Below are 15,415 nucleotides of genomic sequence, written 5' to 3' on the forward strand. Positions count from 1 at the left end.
CTCCCACACCACTGCCCACAGCCCCCATGTACCTGCTCATGGCTATCGGTGCAGGTAAACCTCTAACATAATCCCTCAAGAGATAGCACACAGGCAAGCTCAGGACCTCCTCCAGCCTTCGCTGTGCACCGAGCCTGGGGCCAGTCAAGCCCCAAGGTTATCCAGCCCCTCGCCAAGGCCTTCTCAGAGGCTGGGGGATGAGTTGGTGCTACCCACCTTCCCTATCTTGGAGCAAACGCAAACACTTGGGGAGAGAGTCGCATAAATCTGACACTTCTATCAATACTTGTCAGTGAACGCTCTTAGGTGTTAAGCAATGCCATTAACTTGTGTTTTAAAGCACTCTCCCTTAAGCTACTGGAAGATTTATTTTAGGGGAGATAGTAGCATTTCTCCTCCTAGCTTCACAACCCGCTGCATCCTCCCCTTTGCCTCTCTCCTTGTTGGGACAGTGACACTATTTTCAAAGGTCAACTACTACCTGCGTGTCTGCCGTACGGCAACAGGAAAATCCTGACAATATGGACCATACTTCTTCACTTCACTTTGTTCGTAGCAGCCAGGGAAGAGTAAAAGATGAAATATCAGAGGGAAAAACAAAGGAGAAAATAGAGAGGAAAAACATGTTCCTGAAAGCAAAAAAAATTTTAGTTTGAAACCTCAGTTGAAGATCACTGGATATTCTGATGTCCTCCAGCAAAATAAGAGAGAGAGGGAAGCTTGAAAAAGAGGATGAAAATGATTAAGACTGTAGACAAAAGAACTGTGGCTTTCATTTGGTATTTCTGAGGCTTTAATGGTCATGAATCATTCCATAAAATGAGAAGTAGAAAGGAAAACAACAGATTCTCCAGCAAGTCAACACTGAAAATATTCTTCCAGATAAAAGCTAGAACTCCATCCTATTTCAGTGAAGATCTATAAGCAAAACCAGAAGGCAGGCTACATTTTACTTCCCAATGTACATCCCAAAGAAGAGCCCAACTTCACTAAACTGTCACAAAAAGAGAAAAGTATTCTTCTCATGCATATCAACCTCAGCATGAACGAGGCTGTTCAGTAGGTCAGAAATCCTTTAAAACAAACAAAAACCCTTAAACAAGCAAACAAAAGAAAACCCTGAGGTGGGAAAGTCCTAATCGATGAGAAAACAACCAAAGGAGACATCCATAATACAAGACCGAAGAACTACAAATATATTTTCCAGCACAGTGCAATGGTCAGTCAGAAACACTCCAGGCCACAATTGTTCCATTCTACAAAAATATTTCTGACTCTAGAGAGTAAGACCAAAGTGACACACATGCATCTATATCCCTTCATCTTTAAGGCTCAACAGGGGGGTGAAGAAGAGCAGCGAGATGGAAAGTGATCCTAGGGTAAAGCAAATAAGCTAATAATTAATTTCTTACTATTTCTGTATGTACACATCCAAGGATCCCTAGCTCCTAAAGTCTTGTTTAAGAAGAGATGGCCTCCCATCAGCCAACGTCTACTACATTTCCATCTAGAGGAAGATTTCCTGGCGATACACGTGGCTAAATCATTTGGACCTTGCATTTTGGGTAGTACTATTCTGATAACTATTTTGCTGAGTCCATGATTGTATTTAAAGCGACCCTTGTCAAAACTTCAAAACTTGTACTGAAGTTCATATATATAACACTCAACTTTGCAGGATGGAAGATGAAAAACAATGAAAAAGACTGTCCTAAGTGCACAGCACTGCTGAACAATGCACCACAGGAAAGGAAAATCAACATACAGGAAAACAGAAGCTGCAATTTTATTCAATAAGGATCACTGTAAATGAAGCAGACAGATGGATGGTCCCTGCCAAACCCTAACCCAGTGATCCTCCCGTTGCTCCCAAATAAACTGAGAGCAGCCCTACTCTTATTGCAAGTCTTCATCCTCAAGCCCAGGAGAGCCCCAAAGGTTCTGGCACAGCAGCGTCAAGTTACACATAGAGTAGCTTGTCCAGTTAACAAGGCAAACTTCTCCAGACTGAATCTGGTGAACAACATGTGGAACCATCACTACACACAAAAGGTATTCTGTGCTGGCTAAAAACAGGAGAGAAGACTACTTCTATAAACTGTAAGTGGGCTCTTGATTGAGGAAAGTGCAGCTGTGGTTAGCAAACCAGCCACGTGCCGGATTCTTCTTCTGCCTCCTCCCAACAATTCCCTCTGGAAACCCACACTGCATCTTGCAAATTACTGTGCACCACTGCAAACAGATGCACGCTGTGCAGGTGCTCTTCTCCCCTCTAATACTTTATGCCTCCACTTTCTAAAGGCTGAACAACACTCTTCCTCCCCCAATAGAAGCTCGACGGATGACCAACAAACCGACATCAGAAAAAGTCTCCAGAAAGACAACACCACACAAAAGATTAGACAATTCACAAATCCACGGAAGAAAATTATTACCTGGAACACAAGAAACAAAGTACAATTTATAACATCTCTTGTTTTCTGAGCAAAAGCTGCAGCATAAAGTCTGTTTCTAACCTGCTGAGCAATTGTCGTAGCCACAATCAGCCTTACACAGGAGCCTTCAGGATGGAAGACAGCAATGTACCTTCCTATGATGGGACATGAAGTGGCAAACCCAAGGTGAAACTCTCCACTCACTGTACACAAAGTACAAACCCATCACAGGCCAGCTACTACTCATCCTGCAGCATGTGGGTCAGTGTATTGGGGTAGCCTGATATAGCTCAGCACTACGCAGATATACATAAATAAATCACAGAATCATAGAATCATCAGGTTGGAAAAGACCCATTGGATCATTGAGTCCAACCATTCCTATCAAATACTAAACCATGCCCCTCAGCACCTCGTCCACCCATCCCTTAAACACCTCCAGGGAAGGTGACTCAACCACCTCCCTGGGCAGTATTAAAAAATACAAGAGGGGAAATAAGGGAAATAACTACATCCAATCCTACCTCTCTGACCTTCAGCGCGTATCTTTGGCAAAGTTGTGCCTGGTGATAGAAAACTTCCTTCATCTGCGTCTCCCTCAATTTTACAATATTTCCAACACAATCGTGTTTCACACAGTATGTCAAGAATGCTGCGATACTGTTCAGTGTAGCCCTATTTATGACTTACTACCATCAAATAGAAAAAAAGTATTTCTCTAACATATTTGGGGCTATAGTAGTGATCTCCAATTCAAATTTCAAACAACAGACACACGGCACTTCAAAAATCATTTGTGTCCAGCTACGATACGAGAAAAGATGGCAAAGAGGAAGATGAGCTAAGCGGCTGGTAACGGGATCGCACGTGCTTAAGACACTTTCCGGACTACAACAGTACCCATCAACAGCTTTAACCACAGGATTAAGGCCATGCCTTTTAAAGAGATGCTGTCTGAATGACACGATAGGGAAATTTAAGCGGAGAGCAAAAGGACTGCACAGGCTTGGAGATTATTTACTTTTTACTGTTTTCCTTCAGGCTGAAGAACAACATGGAACTATAACAAGAATGCTAGCATGGGAGCTTCGCCTTGCTACTGGTTCTGGATAAAGCAACCCAGGGCACGCTACTGTCAGACTGCTTGCATTAAATGCATTTAAAAATTTACATATAGTATGTAAATATACTCCAAAATGCAATTAAAATCTACTGTATCAGCCAGGGGAAGGCATATGTATCATCACAACAGAAAATAACATGTTATTCCCCTCTTTAAATATTACCCCTTTAACAAGTGTTAGTAACAGCTATTGCCAGCCACAAAATAGATTCAGTGCTGGCTTTTTGCCTGGTTCTGTCACCTTTCCCTACTCCTCACCCATAAATCCTGCTCCCCAAAGAAAGTCACACCTACACAGAATTGCATCATGCAGTCCTACTGAAAGAAAGGAAGCAGGTACATGAGACACAGTGCCAAGATCTACGAACTCATCTCACTCTAGAATTAGATTTCCAAGGATAATTTAATAACCAAACAATAGTACCACAACCACTGGCACGTAAATTCAGAGAGGCGCAAAATCTTAACACTGCGTGTAGTTGTCAAGGACTTCGGGTTTTACATTAGGATGCACTGGCATAAGAATTCTTCATCGTCCATACAGGCTTTACCCCTGTCTCTGACATGTCTCAGACATGTCTCTGCCCATCGCAGAGGGGTGGATGATCTTTAAGGTCCCTTCCAACCCAAGCTATTTCATAATTCCACGATTGTATGATTCTACCCCGCAAGTCGCCAAGGACTGGAAGGAGGTCGGTCGTGCTGCCCCTGTATTTTTAATCAAGATTTTTATTTCCAAGTATTCAGGCTGCCTCCTGCTCACAAAGTGACACTGACAAGGTGTTGCACCAGCAGCCGGCCAGAGGCATGCAAGCCAAAAGTGGTAAGAAAAATGTTTGAGGTTTTACAGTATAAACCAATATTTACTGGTATGGAAAGTCTGCTTAGCTTCAGCGGGCATTTAGTGGTAAATATTGGTTTAAAACGAAAACCAGAAGCCTTAATTATATAGTTGAATACTGGAATTATGTTATAGATTTATAAGATCTATTTTATTTCAAGAAGCAGCGATGCACAAAAAAGGGTCAAATCCAATGGAGTTTACTCAAGCAAGTGTAAACCAGTGGACTTCATTTTGGAATATCAAAAGAAATTGGTAGAAAAAAAACTCAATCCCTGTTGAATAGCTTTAATCCAAGAGTTTTGTGAATCATTTTGGAGCCAACTGTTCCATTCTGCAAGATTCACTATCATTTCAACTTAATAAAACCACAGAAATCATTCTTGCGCAAACGCATTTAACTAGTGTCTTAATCAGTCACATCCCAATTCAGCTATCTTGAAGAAATTTTAGTACTACAATTTCTGCTGAGCTGTTTGTTAAGCAAATAATTGCTTTCTTCAGCCCTTATACGGATGAGAGACTGATAAACATGATAAACCTGGCTTAAAATACTATTAAAAACTGATTGATTCTCATTACAGTTCGTCATCTTTGTCCAGCATCATCAGAAAATGGGAAATCCTAATCCAAATCACCAGTAAATCACTTCTAACTTTATATTCTAATGACTGAAACACATTTAAATGGTTGACTGAAAGTATTACATTGCTCTAGAAAAACCTTCCCATCGTGGAGAGTTTTTCTATTTCTTCAGAAGTTGGTGTTACATTCTTAGGTGCTTAAGGAACAGCAGAATAATGGCTTGATGCCTTATAATTCAATACATCATCATTTGTGTTAAGGTTTTGGAGATCCAGAGGATAAAAGCATCCGAGTAACAGCTTATTACTTTAAATTGCTGAATCACAGCGGATTCCAGCAACGTTTCCATGAATGGAGAACCCACTTATATTTTGAAATAATTACTGCCTTTGTTCCGATTGCTTTCTGATCACTTCAAGGCACCAGGTACGAGCACAAACACGCTGCCTTAGATCAGACACTGAAGGCACTATAAGGACTTCACTGCCACTACTTTTGTAGCTGGACCAATTCAAGCTACATGACCAGCAACTTTAAAGTCTTAAAATGAGTACATAAGAAGCATTTCCAAATAATCTGTAATTATTAAAGTTAAAATCTACTTCTAGAATCATATTATATGTTCAGACAGCTCACTGGCACAAACAATGAGGCAAATGTCACAAGGACTAACAGCAAACATCTCCTGCAATCAACAGCCTGCAGTAAAAACATCATGAGAACTGAAACAGATCTCAGAATTCCTCGTTTTAATATACAAGACCAGTATTCACACAGAGACTAACCTCAATATTTTTAAAAGCTAAGATTTTCAATAGTCATTATCATCAAACGCACAAAAAGTCTAAATGTAAAGGGTTTTCTCCAAAAATGTATCCCCATGCTCCAACAATCAGAGCAGGAGTTCAGTGCAAAAAGAAGAAAAAAAAAGTCTGTCAACTACAATAAAATGGAAATAAAGTTTCCCAGCATCTGTTATGACTTGGGTTACAACTCTCAGATTCCCAAATGTATTTGCACTGATGAACAAGTTAAAAAAATAGTATGTCTTCTTGTAAAATCACATTTAGTGTTTTAGTCCTTCAATAACAATGAACTCTCCTTGTCTAATGTATATACAGTTCCTGTACATTCAAAATATGTTTTCCATCTGGCTTTCCAAAGAATTAGATCCAACCTTGTCTGTTAAAATGACAGGCGCTTTTATTCAAACTGTACAGTCCAGTCCCACACCTAAGGAAGTGCTCACAATTTCTAAAGTGTAAATATCCATCAGGATTCACCCAACAATGATAAACATGACTGTGCCTTAATAACCACCTTCAAGCGATTTGGGGACTCTACACTCAGCCTCAAGTGAGAGTTAAAGAAAAAGGTCTAACAAGCAACCAAGCTGTTAATTTTATTTTCTCCTTACTGTATCTCAGATCGTCTGGCAAATTATTATATTCTTGTTCAGAACCTGCTTCCCAAGGGGATTCATTCAGGTGTGTAATATTCCAACTAACTAAGCAAGATAAAAAAATACCTAAAACTGATATTGCCATTATCTCTAGATTTACAAATGACTAAGTAGATATGAAACTCAGCAATAAACAATAAAAGAAAGAATCATTGCAAAACAAATAATCAATTGAAGGCTCCAGTTAAACCTAAGAGTCAACTCACATGACTAAATATTTATCCTAACCCATTTTGGCTTAAAACAAAAATTTACGCTTGAAATATCACCTTTTGAGGCACTATTATTACCTAAACAGCACAGCTTTAGAGCAACAGCTACATAGTCAAGGATAAAATCTCTCCACTAAATATGCCTCTAACTCCCACCAAGTCCATCAAGTCAGCAGACCTGCTAGATGGGACACAGAAAATAAAATAATAAAATAAAATATTATGCGTCGGTTTGGTACTAACTCAGAACTCTACCACGAGAAAGTTTTTTAAAACATCCTGAAGAATAAGGGTTCTTTCTAAAAAAGACTGCTTATAATCTTTTATTGCTTGCAGTTAGTCCTACTTACCCACTTACTAATATCCTCACCCCCTAGAATAGTTTTTGTCACAGGAAGGATCTACTTTGTCCATTTCTCTTGTGACGAGATATAAAGAAAATAAATAAGTGAGTCTGGCCCTACATAATCAGATCCTTGAAAGACACAGGGATAACTTGCACCCGTTTCTGCAGCTTGGGGTCTAAAAACATCAACCTATTCCAATCAAGCACTAAAGAGTAAATAAAGTAAATATGAATTTAAATAAAAATACTAAACAAGTATGAGGAATTACAGCATATTCATCAAGGCCTCTAAAAATAAAGTTTGCTAGAGAAAACCAGGAAAAGAAAGAAAATATCTTGCATCCCTTACTGGAGCATAACAATCCCCATATAATTTTTGCTGCATGTGCCCTCTGCCTGATGAGTGAAAAATCTGGCTACGGGCTGAAAAAGGAAACCACTTTTTTCTTCCAATATCACAAGGCTTTTCACCTTTACAGCAAACTAAATTTTCAGCTGCGCACACACAACGCCTTTCAGCTGACTTGACGATTATTTTTGCAAGGTAAAGGTGCTCCCTTAGAACTTGGAAAAGGGTTTGCCTGACACAGATTCACCCTGCAAAAAAAAAAAAACCTCAGCAGAGCATGTACCACCATGTTTCGTAACGATTTTGAGGTCCTGTACGCTCGGGCTGCCTGAGAGCAGTCCTGGAGAACTCTGATACCCAAAAATGTTGCTTTATTCTTGCCTGGAGCCGCTCGCAGGTCACCAGAACGCCGGGAAAACCAGAGCGCAAAGGATGCTCATCCTAAAAAGTTTAAAGTGGGGACAGGGCAGCGGACGGAAAGGGCACGGGCTGGTCTCCGGGCCCCGTCGCTTTGCTGATTTTTAAGCAAAGCAGAAATTTGGGGCGAGAGAGGAAGGCACAAGCCCTTTTAATCCGGAGCCGCCCCAGCTCCGCGGCTCATCCTCCCGGAGCATCCCGGAGCATCCCGCAGCCGGGAGCATCCCACAACCTACTCCCCCCTCCTCGGCAGGGGCACCGGGGGGCCTCTCCCACGCTGAAGAAGGACGGACAAGGGCGCACAGACACACGGACACACGTCGAAGCCGCTTATTCCCCGCACCTACCCTTTGAGCGCATCGTGCCCGCCGCCCTGCCCTCGCCGCTTGGCCCGGCTGGCTCGGCTCTCCTTGGCGCTCCCCGCTTCGGCAGCGCCCGGCTGGGATGCCCAGAGCACCGCAACCCCCAGGGCGAGCCCCAGCAGCCGCCCCCGCCACATCGCGTCCCCCGAGCGGCCGCCGCCTCCTCCTCCTCCTCGTCCTCCTCCTCCTCCTCCTCTCCGCCGGTCCCCGCTCCTGCGAGGGGAATAAGGGGGAAAAAGGGATTAAAGGAGGGAAAAAAGGGGACTAAAGGAGGAAAATAAGGGATGAAAGAGGAAAATAAGGGATTAAAGAAGGGAAAGAAGGGATTAAAGGAGGAAAATAAGGCATTAAAGGAGGAAGGGAGAGATGGAAAGCGGGCGCGGCCGCCCCCCCGCTCGCCCGGGGGATGTGGAGGGGCTGCCCCGGCTCCCCCTTCCCTCCCCCGGCACCCACGGCCGGAGCCGCTCCGGGGCTGGATGCGCCTCCTTCCTCCCCACCCCCCCAGGCACGAAGAGACCCTCCTCCCCCTCCCAGCCCGGCTCGCAGCCCCGGGAGAAGCCCCCGCGGCGAGGGTCGCACCCGCTGGAGCCGCCGCTGCCGCTCCCGCTGCGCCTCCAGCTGCGGCCGCTGCACCCACCGCCGATCCAGCTGCGGAGCCAGATGCCCCCTCCCTCCTCCTCCTCCTCCTCCTTCTTTTTCCCCTCCTCTCTTCCCACCCTCTACCCCCCCCTCCTCTTCAAGTATCGCCCGCGCTGCACTTTCTCGCGAGAGAGAGGGGGGAATAAAAGCGTCCCCCCACCCCCGAACGCCGCCCTGGGGGCTCGGGGCGCACCGGGGGATCCCGGGGGGACCGCGGGGTATGGGGGGGTCCCAGCGGGGTGCGAGGGACCCGGAGGGATGCGGGTTCCCGGGGCGAGATGCGCGGTCGCAGTGGGATGCGGGGGGACCGCGGGGGGCGGGGGGTCCCGGAGGGATGGGGGGCGGGGGGGGGTCCCGGGGCGGGATACGAGGGGACCGGAGGGATGCAGGGGACCCGGAGGGATGCGGGTTCCCGGGGCGAGGTGCGCGGTCCCAGTGGGATGCGGGTTCCCGCGGTGAGATGCGCGGCCCCTGCGGGATGCGGAGTGCCAGGGTGGGATGTAGGGGGTACCCGGAGGGATGCGGGGTTCCCGGCGGGATGGGAGGGATGCGCGGGGTCCCGGGGGTGGGGGCGCAGGGTCCTGGAGGGCTGTGCAGTCCCAGCGGGATGCGGGGGGGCCCGGAGAAATGCTGGGACCCGAGAGGCACCCCAGCCTGGAATGCTGCACGGGACTGGGGGGACCAAAAGAAGTGGAAGCCTCTACCTCCAGCTAAAAATAAATATATATATATATATGTCCTAGGGGTGCAGCGTTTTGCATCTGTGTAGCAGCTCAAGAAACAACATCATGGAAATGGCCTCAAGCTCCGCCGGGGGAGGTTCAGGCTGGACATTAGGAAAAAAATTTTCACGGAAAGGGTCACTGGGCACTGGCAGAGGCTGCCCGGGGAGGGGGTTGAGTCACCTTCCCTGGAGGTGTTTAAGGCACGGGTGGGCGAGGTCCTGAGGGACATGGTTTAGTGTTTGATGGGAATGGTTGGACTCAATGATCCGGTGGGTCTCTTCCAACCTGGTTATTCTATGATCATCGTCTCTATTTCCCTGGTAAGGAAAACCAGCAACAATGTTGGCTTTACCTTAGAGGTGGCTGCAGAATGAATGATGCATTTCTAGCATGGCACTGACACACCGAGCTCTCCTCCACGTACCCTTCAATTGCTACAGGCAGCTCCGCAACAAAGCCATCAAGGAAAGTCAAAAAATGCACTCTGCGGTTCTTATGCTCTAGAGATTTGTCCGTGACCACCCAAGGCTGGTTTAGAACTCCTGAAGAGTAACAAACCAGTACAAGCCTTTAAAAGATAGAAAGTATTAATACTGAAATAATTTGGGGTGCGGGAGGCACAGTTAATAGAGTTCTGGCCCAGGTTGTACTCTCCAGTCAAATAGGTCTATAATGCCACAACCCCATTTCCACACACCCAGAAAATATAAAACCAAAAAAACAGCAAACTTTGTAAACTGGAAGTAAATTACATTTATGCATTCTGATGCTTCTCACATAAATATCTTGGCAGAAGTGTTGGATTTCCTAATTTTGCAGGCATTCTCGATTAGTCTAAGGCAGGTACTGATGGTGACTGGTTCTGGGATTATTGAATTGATGTTGCAAAAGCTCAGCCGCACAATTTTACAAGCAAGAAGCTGACCACTCACCCACAGCAGCTGCCAAACCACCCTGCCCAAAGATGACTGGATGGTTTATCATGCACCACTAACCTACTATTAGGGAAAAGATTTCCTAGTACCAATCTCTGTTTATAGCTGAAATATAATGATGACACAAAATGAGATAGATGCTGTTTGAAATACATAGTTTAAATCAGTTTATAGTACTTTTCATATCGTGCATATAAATATGTGTTATCCTTCTAAACATACCGAAGTATTTAAACAAGCACAGGAGAGGCTGTATTTGTGTGTGCTCACCACAATAACAGCATTCTAATCCTTTTGGCTGATTCTTATCATCCAGGAAAGTGATGGATTCTGCAAATTACAAAACAGGGGTTTGATTTTGGCTGTTCCAATGTCACTGATTAACAGTTTAGCATGAAAACTTGCAGGCAAACAGTTAAAATACAGGTGAGATGTAGATGTGTGGTGAAATACCATGATTTGTTGGCCCAAGAAATCAGTAAGGGGTTCAGAGTATGTCTGAATTAGGCCCAACCTTACTTCACTAGCTTGTAACGTGTACAAAATTAATCAAGGGAATTAATTCTGGATGCAGAATGTTACTGCTGTGTGGCTTGCGCCACAGAGGTAGAAATTAGGGGTTTCAATGCATGTGAAATATTGACTTTCCTGTTACAATCCACATGGATAAATAGGAATTTGGTTTTTTTGAAAGTATTTCTTGTTTCTCTGCCACCTAGGCAGAGAAAGGTAGGGCTTTTCTATGTCTATGCTCATTGAAAAGACAACATAGAGTTGTGTAAAGGATTTTGTTTGTCTTTTGCAGTAGCAAAGTAAAATATGCTCAAAAGACAGACCAGGACAAGGGTGGTAGTAACTGTCTCTACTCTTAAGAAATCCAGGACACAGAGTACATTGGTATGCAATACTCTTTCCTCACTCTCATCTATGTGTACAGCAAAATTTAAACATTTATATAGTGAATATAGAAGGTAAGTACGTTTAAACCAAAGCACTGCAAAAAATCTTGTCAGCTATTTACTAATTATGTTTATAATGCAAAGACACAATTTACTAGTAAACAAAAGTGAGTTATGAAAGGAATTCTGGGTTACTATTTACTCAAACATTCTTTCCGTTTCAACATTTTCTGTTTCAACCACTTTAATTTTCTGGATAAGCTACCAGAAAAATATCTACTCTATGTCACAGGTTAACGGGAGGATTTTTGTATATCTTCTAGGGCATTTTATGATGTATTATTTGGTATCTTGCAGAAATGTGGATTACACTATATGAAGTAATGTTACATGATATGTGAGCTGTCCGTTCATTAATCTAGTGAAATATGCAGCACATCATCAGCTTCTGGTGTGTCATTGTAAGGAACATGCTTATATATCAGAAGAATTTAAATTATTGACAGCTTTAAAATAGTGCCCACCTGGGTTCCCAAACCACTAGAAAAATACACTGTTAGGAGCAGAAGACTTAAAACAGATTGGTCTCTGCTGCTGAGCAGGGCTACTAGTAAGGGTGACACACACGCTTTGCTGCAGCCACTTGAGCCTCTGCAAACATTTGGACTCTGAAGAGCATCTGGACAAACAGATTCCTCTATGGCCTTCAAAGCACTTGTCATCCACTCAGAAGTTTCACTCAAGAAGCAAAACAAAGAAGCAATTCTGATCACCCAGCCGATCGCTGTCTCCCATGACAAACAAAAAGCTGAACTCCCGGATCAACCGAGAGCAAGAAGCTCGGTGATATTTCAGCTCCTTGATCAAACCCAGGAAGAAAAGACACCAGGAACAAGGCATCAAACAATTGCTACACGCACAATGGGATTTGCCATAACACATAAACAACTGTTTTCCCACGGTGTTGACCCTTCCAGATAATTTTGAGGATCTTAGACCTGTATCTTGGAGGATGTAGATGGCATCAATTGTGGGAAGATCAGGGGAAGGTAATTATAGGTAATTATATCAGGGAATAATAGAAAACACATAGACTACCTTTTGCATTTAGATAGCAGCTTGGAAGCAGTGATCCTAAATATTTACATAAACATACACACACTTTAAATCAAGGCTTACCTGCCCGTGCATCAAACACACAAATCATTTCATACAGTGGTTTAACTATTAAAATTTAACCGATTGTCAGAAATACCTGTTTGTCCTGCTCTTTGGTTTTCATAACAAAATAGAACTGAAGTTTTCAGTGCTGCTGATCTTGGCGTTCAGTGATGCAAAGTGCTGGTCTCCCTCCTTCCTGGCCTTCACCTTTTCATCTCGCACAAACATTCTTCCCTCTCATCCTGTAGGGTGCTTATCAGAATTTTCATATTTTAGACAATTGACTCGTTTTGAACTGTAGCAAACAAAAAGAAATCTCACCATATGGAAGCACTGTGATAGAGTTTGAGAGTTTATTTCAGTTAGGGTTTTTTATTATAATTTATGTGAACTTGTGGAGTAATTCTATTTTTTGATCTGCACATTCACTCCAACCCAAATGAGCAAAAAAAAAGTACATTCATCTTACATATTTCTTAATAAAGAAAGCCTTGATTACGCCAATGAAAACAAATAGTGTGGGAAAGTTTTGGTGTGTGTATTTTTTTAAGTACATGACAAACACAAACAGTAATTACATCCAGACAACCAATTAACCAGTTTAAATCTAAAAAAAAAAGAAATACGTAACTCAAAATAAAACAAACTATAATGCATTTTCCTTAATACTGTTTGGTCAGAAAAGCTGTGATAACTAGCTATGAAATCCATTAATGATAGCTTTTAGGGAACAAATTCCACTTAAGATTTATTTCATTTTTACAAATGGTTTGATTTTATCTTTTTCATCTATCAGCTGATCTTATAATGATGGAGGAAGAAATCCAAGCCACATTAGAATAGAAATCCAGAATTTGTGATACTGCGCAAAGTGTTGAGGTAGTATTTCTGTAATATTATAAGAATTAAAGGAAAAGTCTCTCTTGCCTTAAACAATATCAGCCTACGTGCTTCTGGGAAAAAATCCAGCGTTTTATCTCAATTGTATTCTAGATGACCATGAATCTATTACATTTTATACAGATTGAGAATATCTCTCCTATTTATACATGTAGGGAATAGTTTTAGCACAGAATTTACGTTCTTTTAAACAAAACAATCCCTTCAATTTACAAGAACAAGGCAAATTTTGGTAGCACCCCACCAAAAATTTCAGGAGTTAAACAATAACTGGATTTGTCATTACTAAGATCTCAATGTTCTTACTCTAAAACACCTGGATTCTTCAGTATCAGTGACAAAAAAAGCACAAGGAAATTTGAGCAATTCCCTAAGTCAGACACACCCTTCTCGGTACCATTTTTAGAGAAGTTCTGTACCAGTCATACATTGGCAAATGTAACACTATATGTACAGATAGAAAAAACAAAGTTTGACAATAGCAATTGTTTTTATTTACATATAAAAAGTTAATCCAGCCTCAGTACAGGAGAAGGAAATAGAGATACTACTACTTTCTGTCAGCTGTAACCCTGGCAGACTTAACAGGAACGTTGCCAGAGCAGCAATTTCATGCTGAGTTTCCTCAATCTTACATTTGTCCCAGATGACCACTTAAATCCCACCTGTCCTCTTGAATCCCACCTGTAAGCTCAGAAGCAAAGTGGAACAAATTTAATGGCTTAGCGAGACATGCCAACCGCCGGGTAAATTTTCAGGCTAAGACGTTGAGCAAAACGGATACAACTTTTTATTAGTACATTCCAAGTGGGTGGAAATCAGTAACTAGGAGTCTCTTCTTGTAGTTCTCATTTATGCAGAACTCCCTACTGACTCGAACAAAGAAAGCTGAATCAGGCCCCACATTCCTTCAGACATTGTGTCAGCAAGGGATTGGAGCGTCTCTGCCTCTGTTTTCCATCCCAGTGTTCCTCTAGCTAGGAGATGTCTTGGTTGATAGGGAGTTGCCCCATGATGCATTTGAAATAATAAAATAGGTAATAAGAGACCAGGGATTAGACCCTGAACCCAACACATTCCATTTGCAAGGCCCTTCCTCTGAGAAATAACACTATGACAGCATTGCATACAGCTTTCATAGAATCAGTGACGAATTAAGGTTGGAAGGGAGTCGTGGAGGTCATTTGGTCCAGTCCCCTGCTCGGAGCAGGATTAACCTAAGAGTAGGCTGCTCAGGGCCTCACCAGTCGAGTTTCTCCAGGGATGGACAGTCGCGTTTCTAGAGTAACCTACTCCATTGTTTTATAACCTTCATTGTGATTATTTTTTCTTAATAATTAGTAGGAATTTCCCTTATTAGAACGTGTCTGTTGCCTCCCATCTAGAAGAGTCAGCTCTGTCTCTCCTATATCCCGAAGACAGCAGGAAGATCCTCCTTAACCTTTTCTTCTTAAGTGAACCCTTGGAGAGCGTCGCTTTAGCCTCTAACCATCCTGGTGGCCCTTTGCCAGGCCTACTCCACTCATCAATGGTTGGGCCTTTTTTGTCTTGGTTTTGGGTTTTTTTTCTGTACCAGGGAGCCCAGAGCTCGATACAATATTGGAGAAGCAGTTTCTCAAGTACTAAGGGAGGAGAAGAATCCCTTCCTTCCACTGTCTAGTCACGCCCCACAAATGCGGCCCCGTATGCAGCCGCCAACCTCCACTGCAAGGGTGCACGACTGACTCACATATGAGCATGAGTAGTCTCCAGCTAGTCAGTAGCTCAGAACAGCTTTGATCTGCACTTCTCTTGATTCAGTAACTTCCCAAAGGCTGAATTCATTTCTTAAAGTTTTTTTAGATGCCAGTAAATTGAGACAGTCTCATCTAGAATCTGGGATTTCTTACTGGGTACAAAATCATTTCGGGACTTTTTCCCTCCCTGGCTGTTGAAAGTATGAAAATTTACTGAGAATTACCAGGGCGCTGTTTTATCAAGTTCATGAGGCTCAGCAGCTGGTCTTCATTGCCTCAAAAAGCCCA

At 43.1% G+C, this 15,415-nt stretch overlaps 1 protein-coding gene across 1 annotated transcript in view; it reads right to left on the bottom strand.

Annotated features, from left to right (window-relative positions):
- FBN1 (fibrillin 1) overlaps positions 1-8,295 on the bottom strand; it is a 144,098-nt gene extending 135,803 nt beyond the window's left edge. Inside the window, exon 1 of the mRNA XM_069866952.1 lies at positions 8,118-8,295. Coding sequence (XP_069723053.1) covers positions 8,118-8,269 — 152 coding nt within the window. The 5' untranslated portion in view covers positions 8,270-8,295. The remainder of the gene's footprint in view (positions 1-8,117) is intronic.
- Between the last annotated feature and the right edge of the window lie 7,120 nt (positions 8,296-15,415).

This window comes from Phaenicophaeus curvirostris, chromosome 12, assembly GCF_032191515.1.
Source record: "Phaenicophaeus curvirostris isolate KB17595 chromosome 12, BPBGC_Pcur_1.0, whole genome shotgun sequence".
Taxonomy (NCBI): domain Eukaryota; kingdom Metazoa; phylum Chordata; class Aves; order Cuculiformes; family Cuculidae; genus Phaenicophaeus; species Phaenicophaeus curvirostris.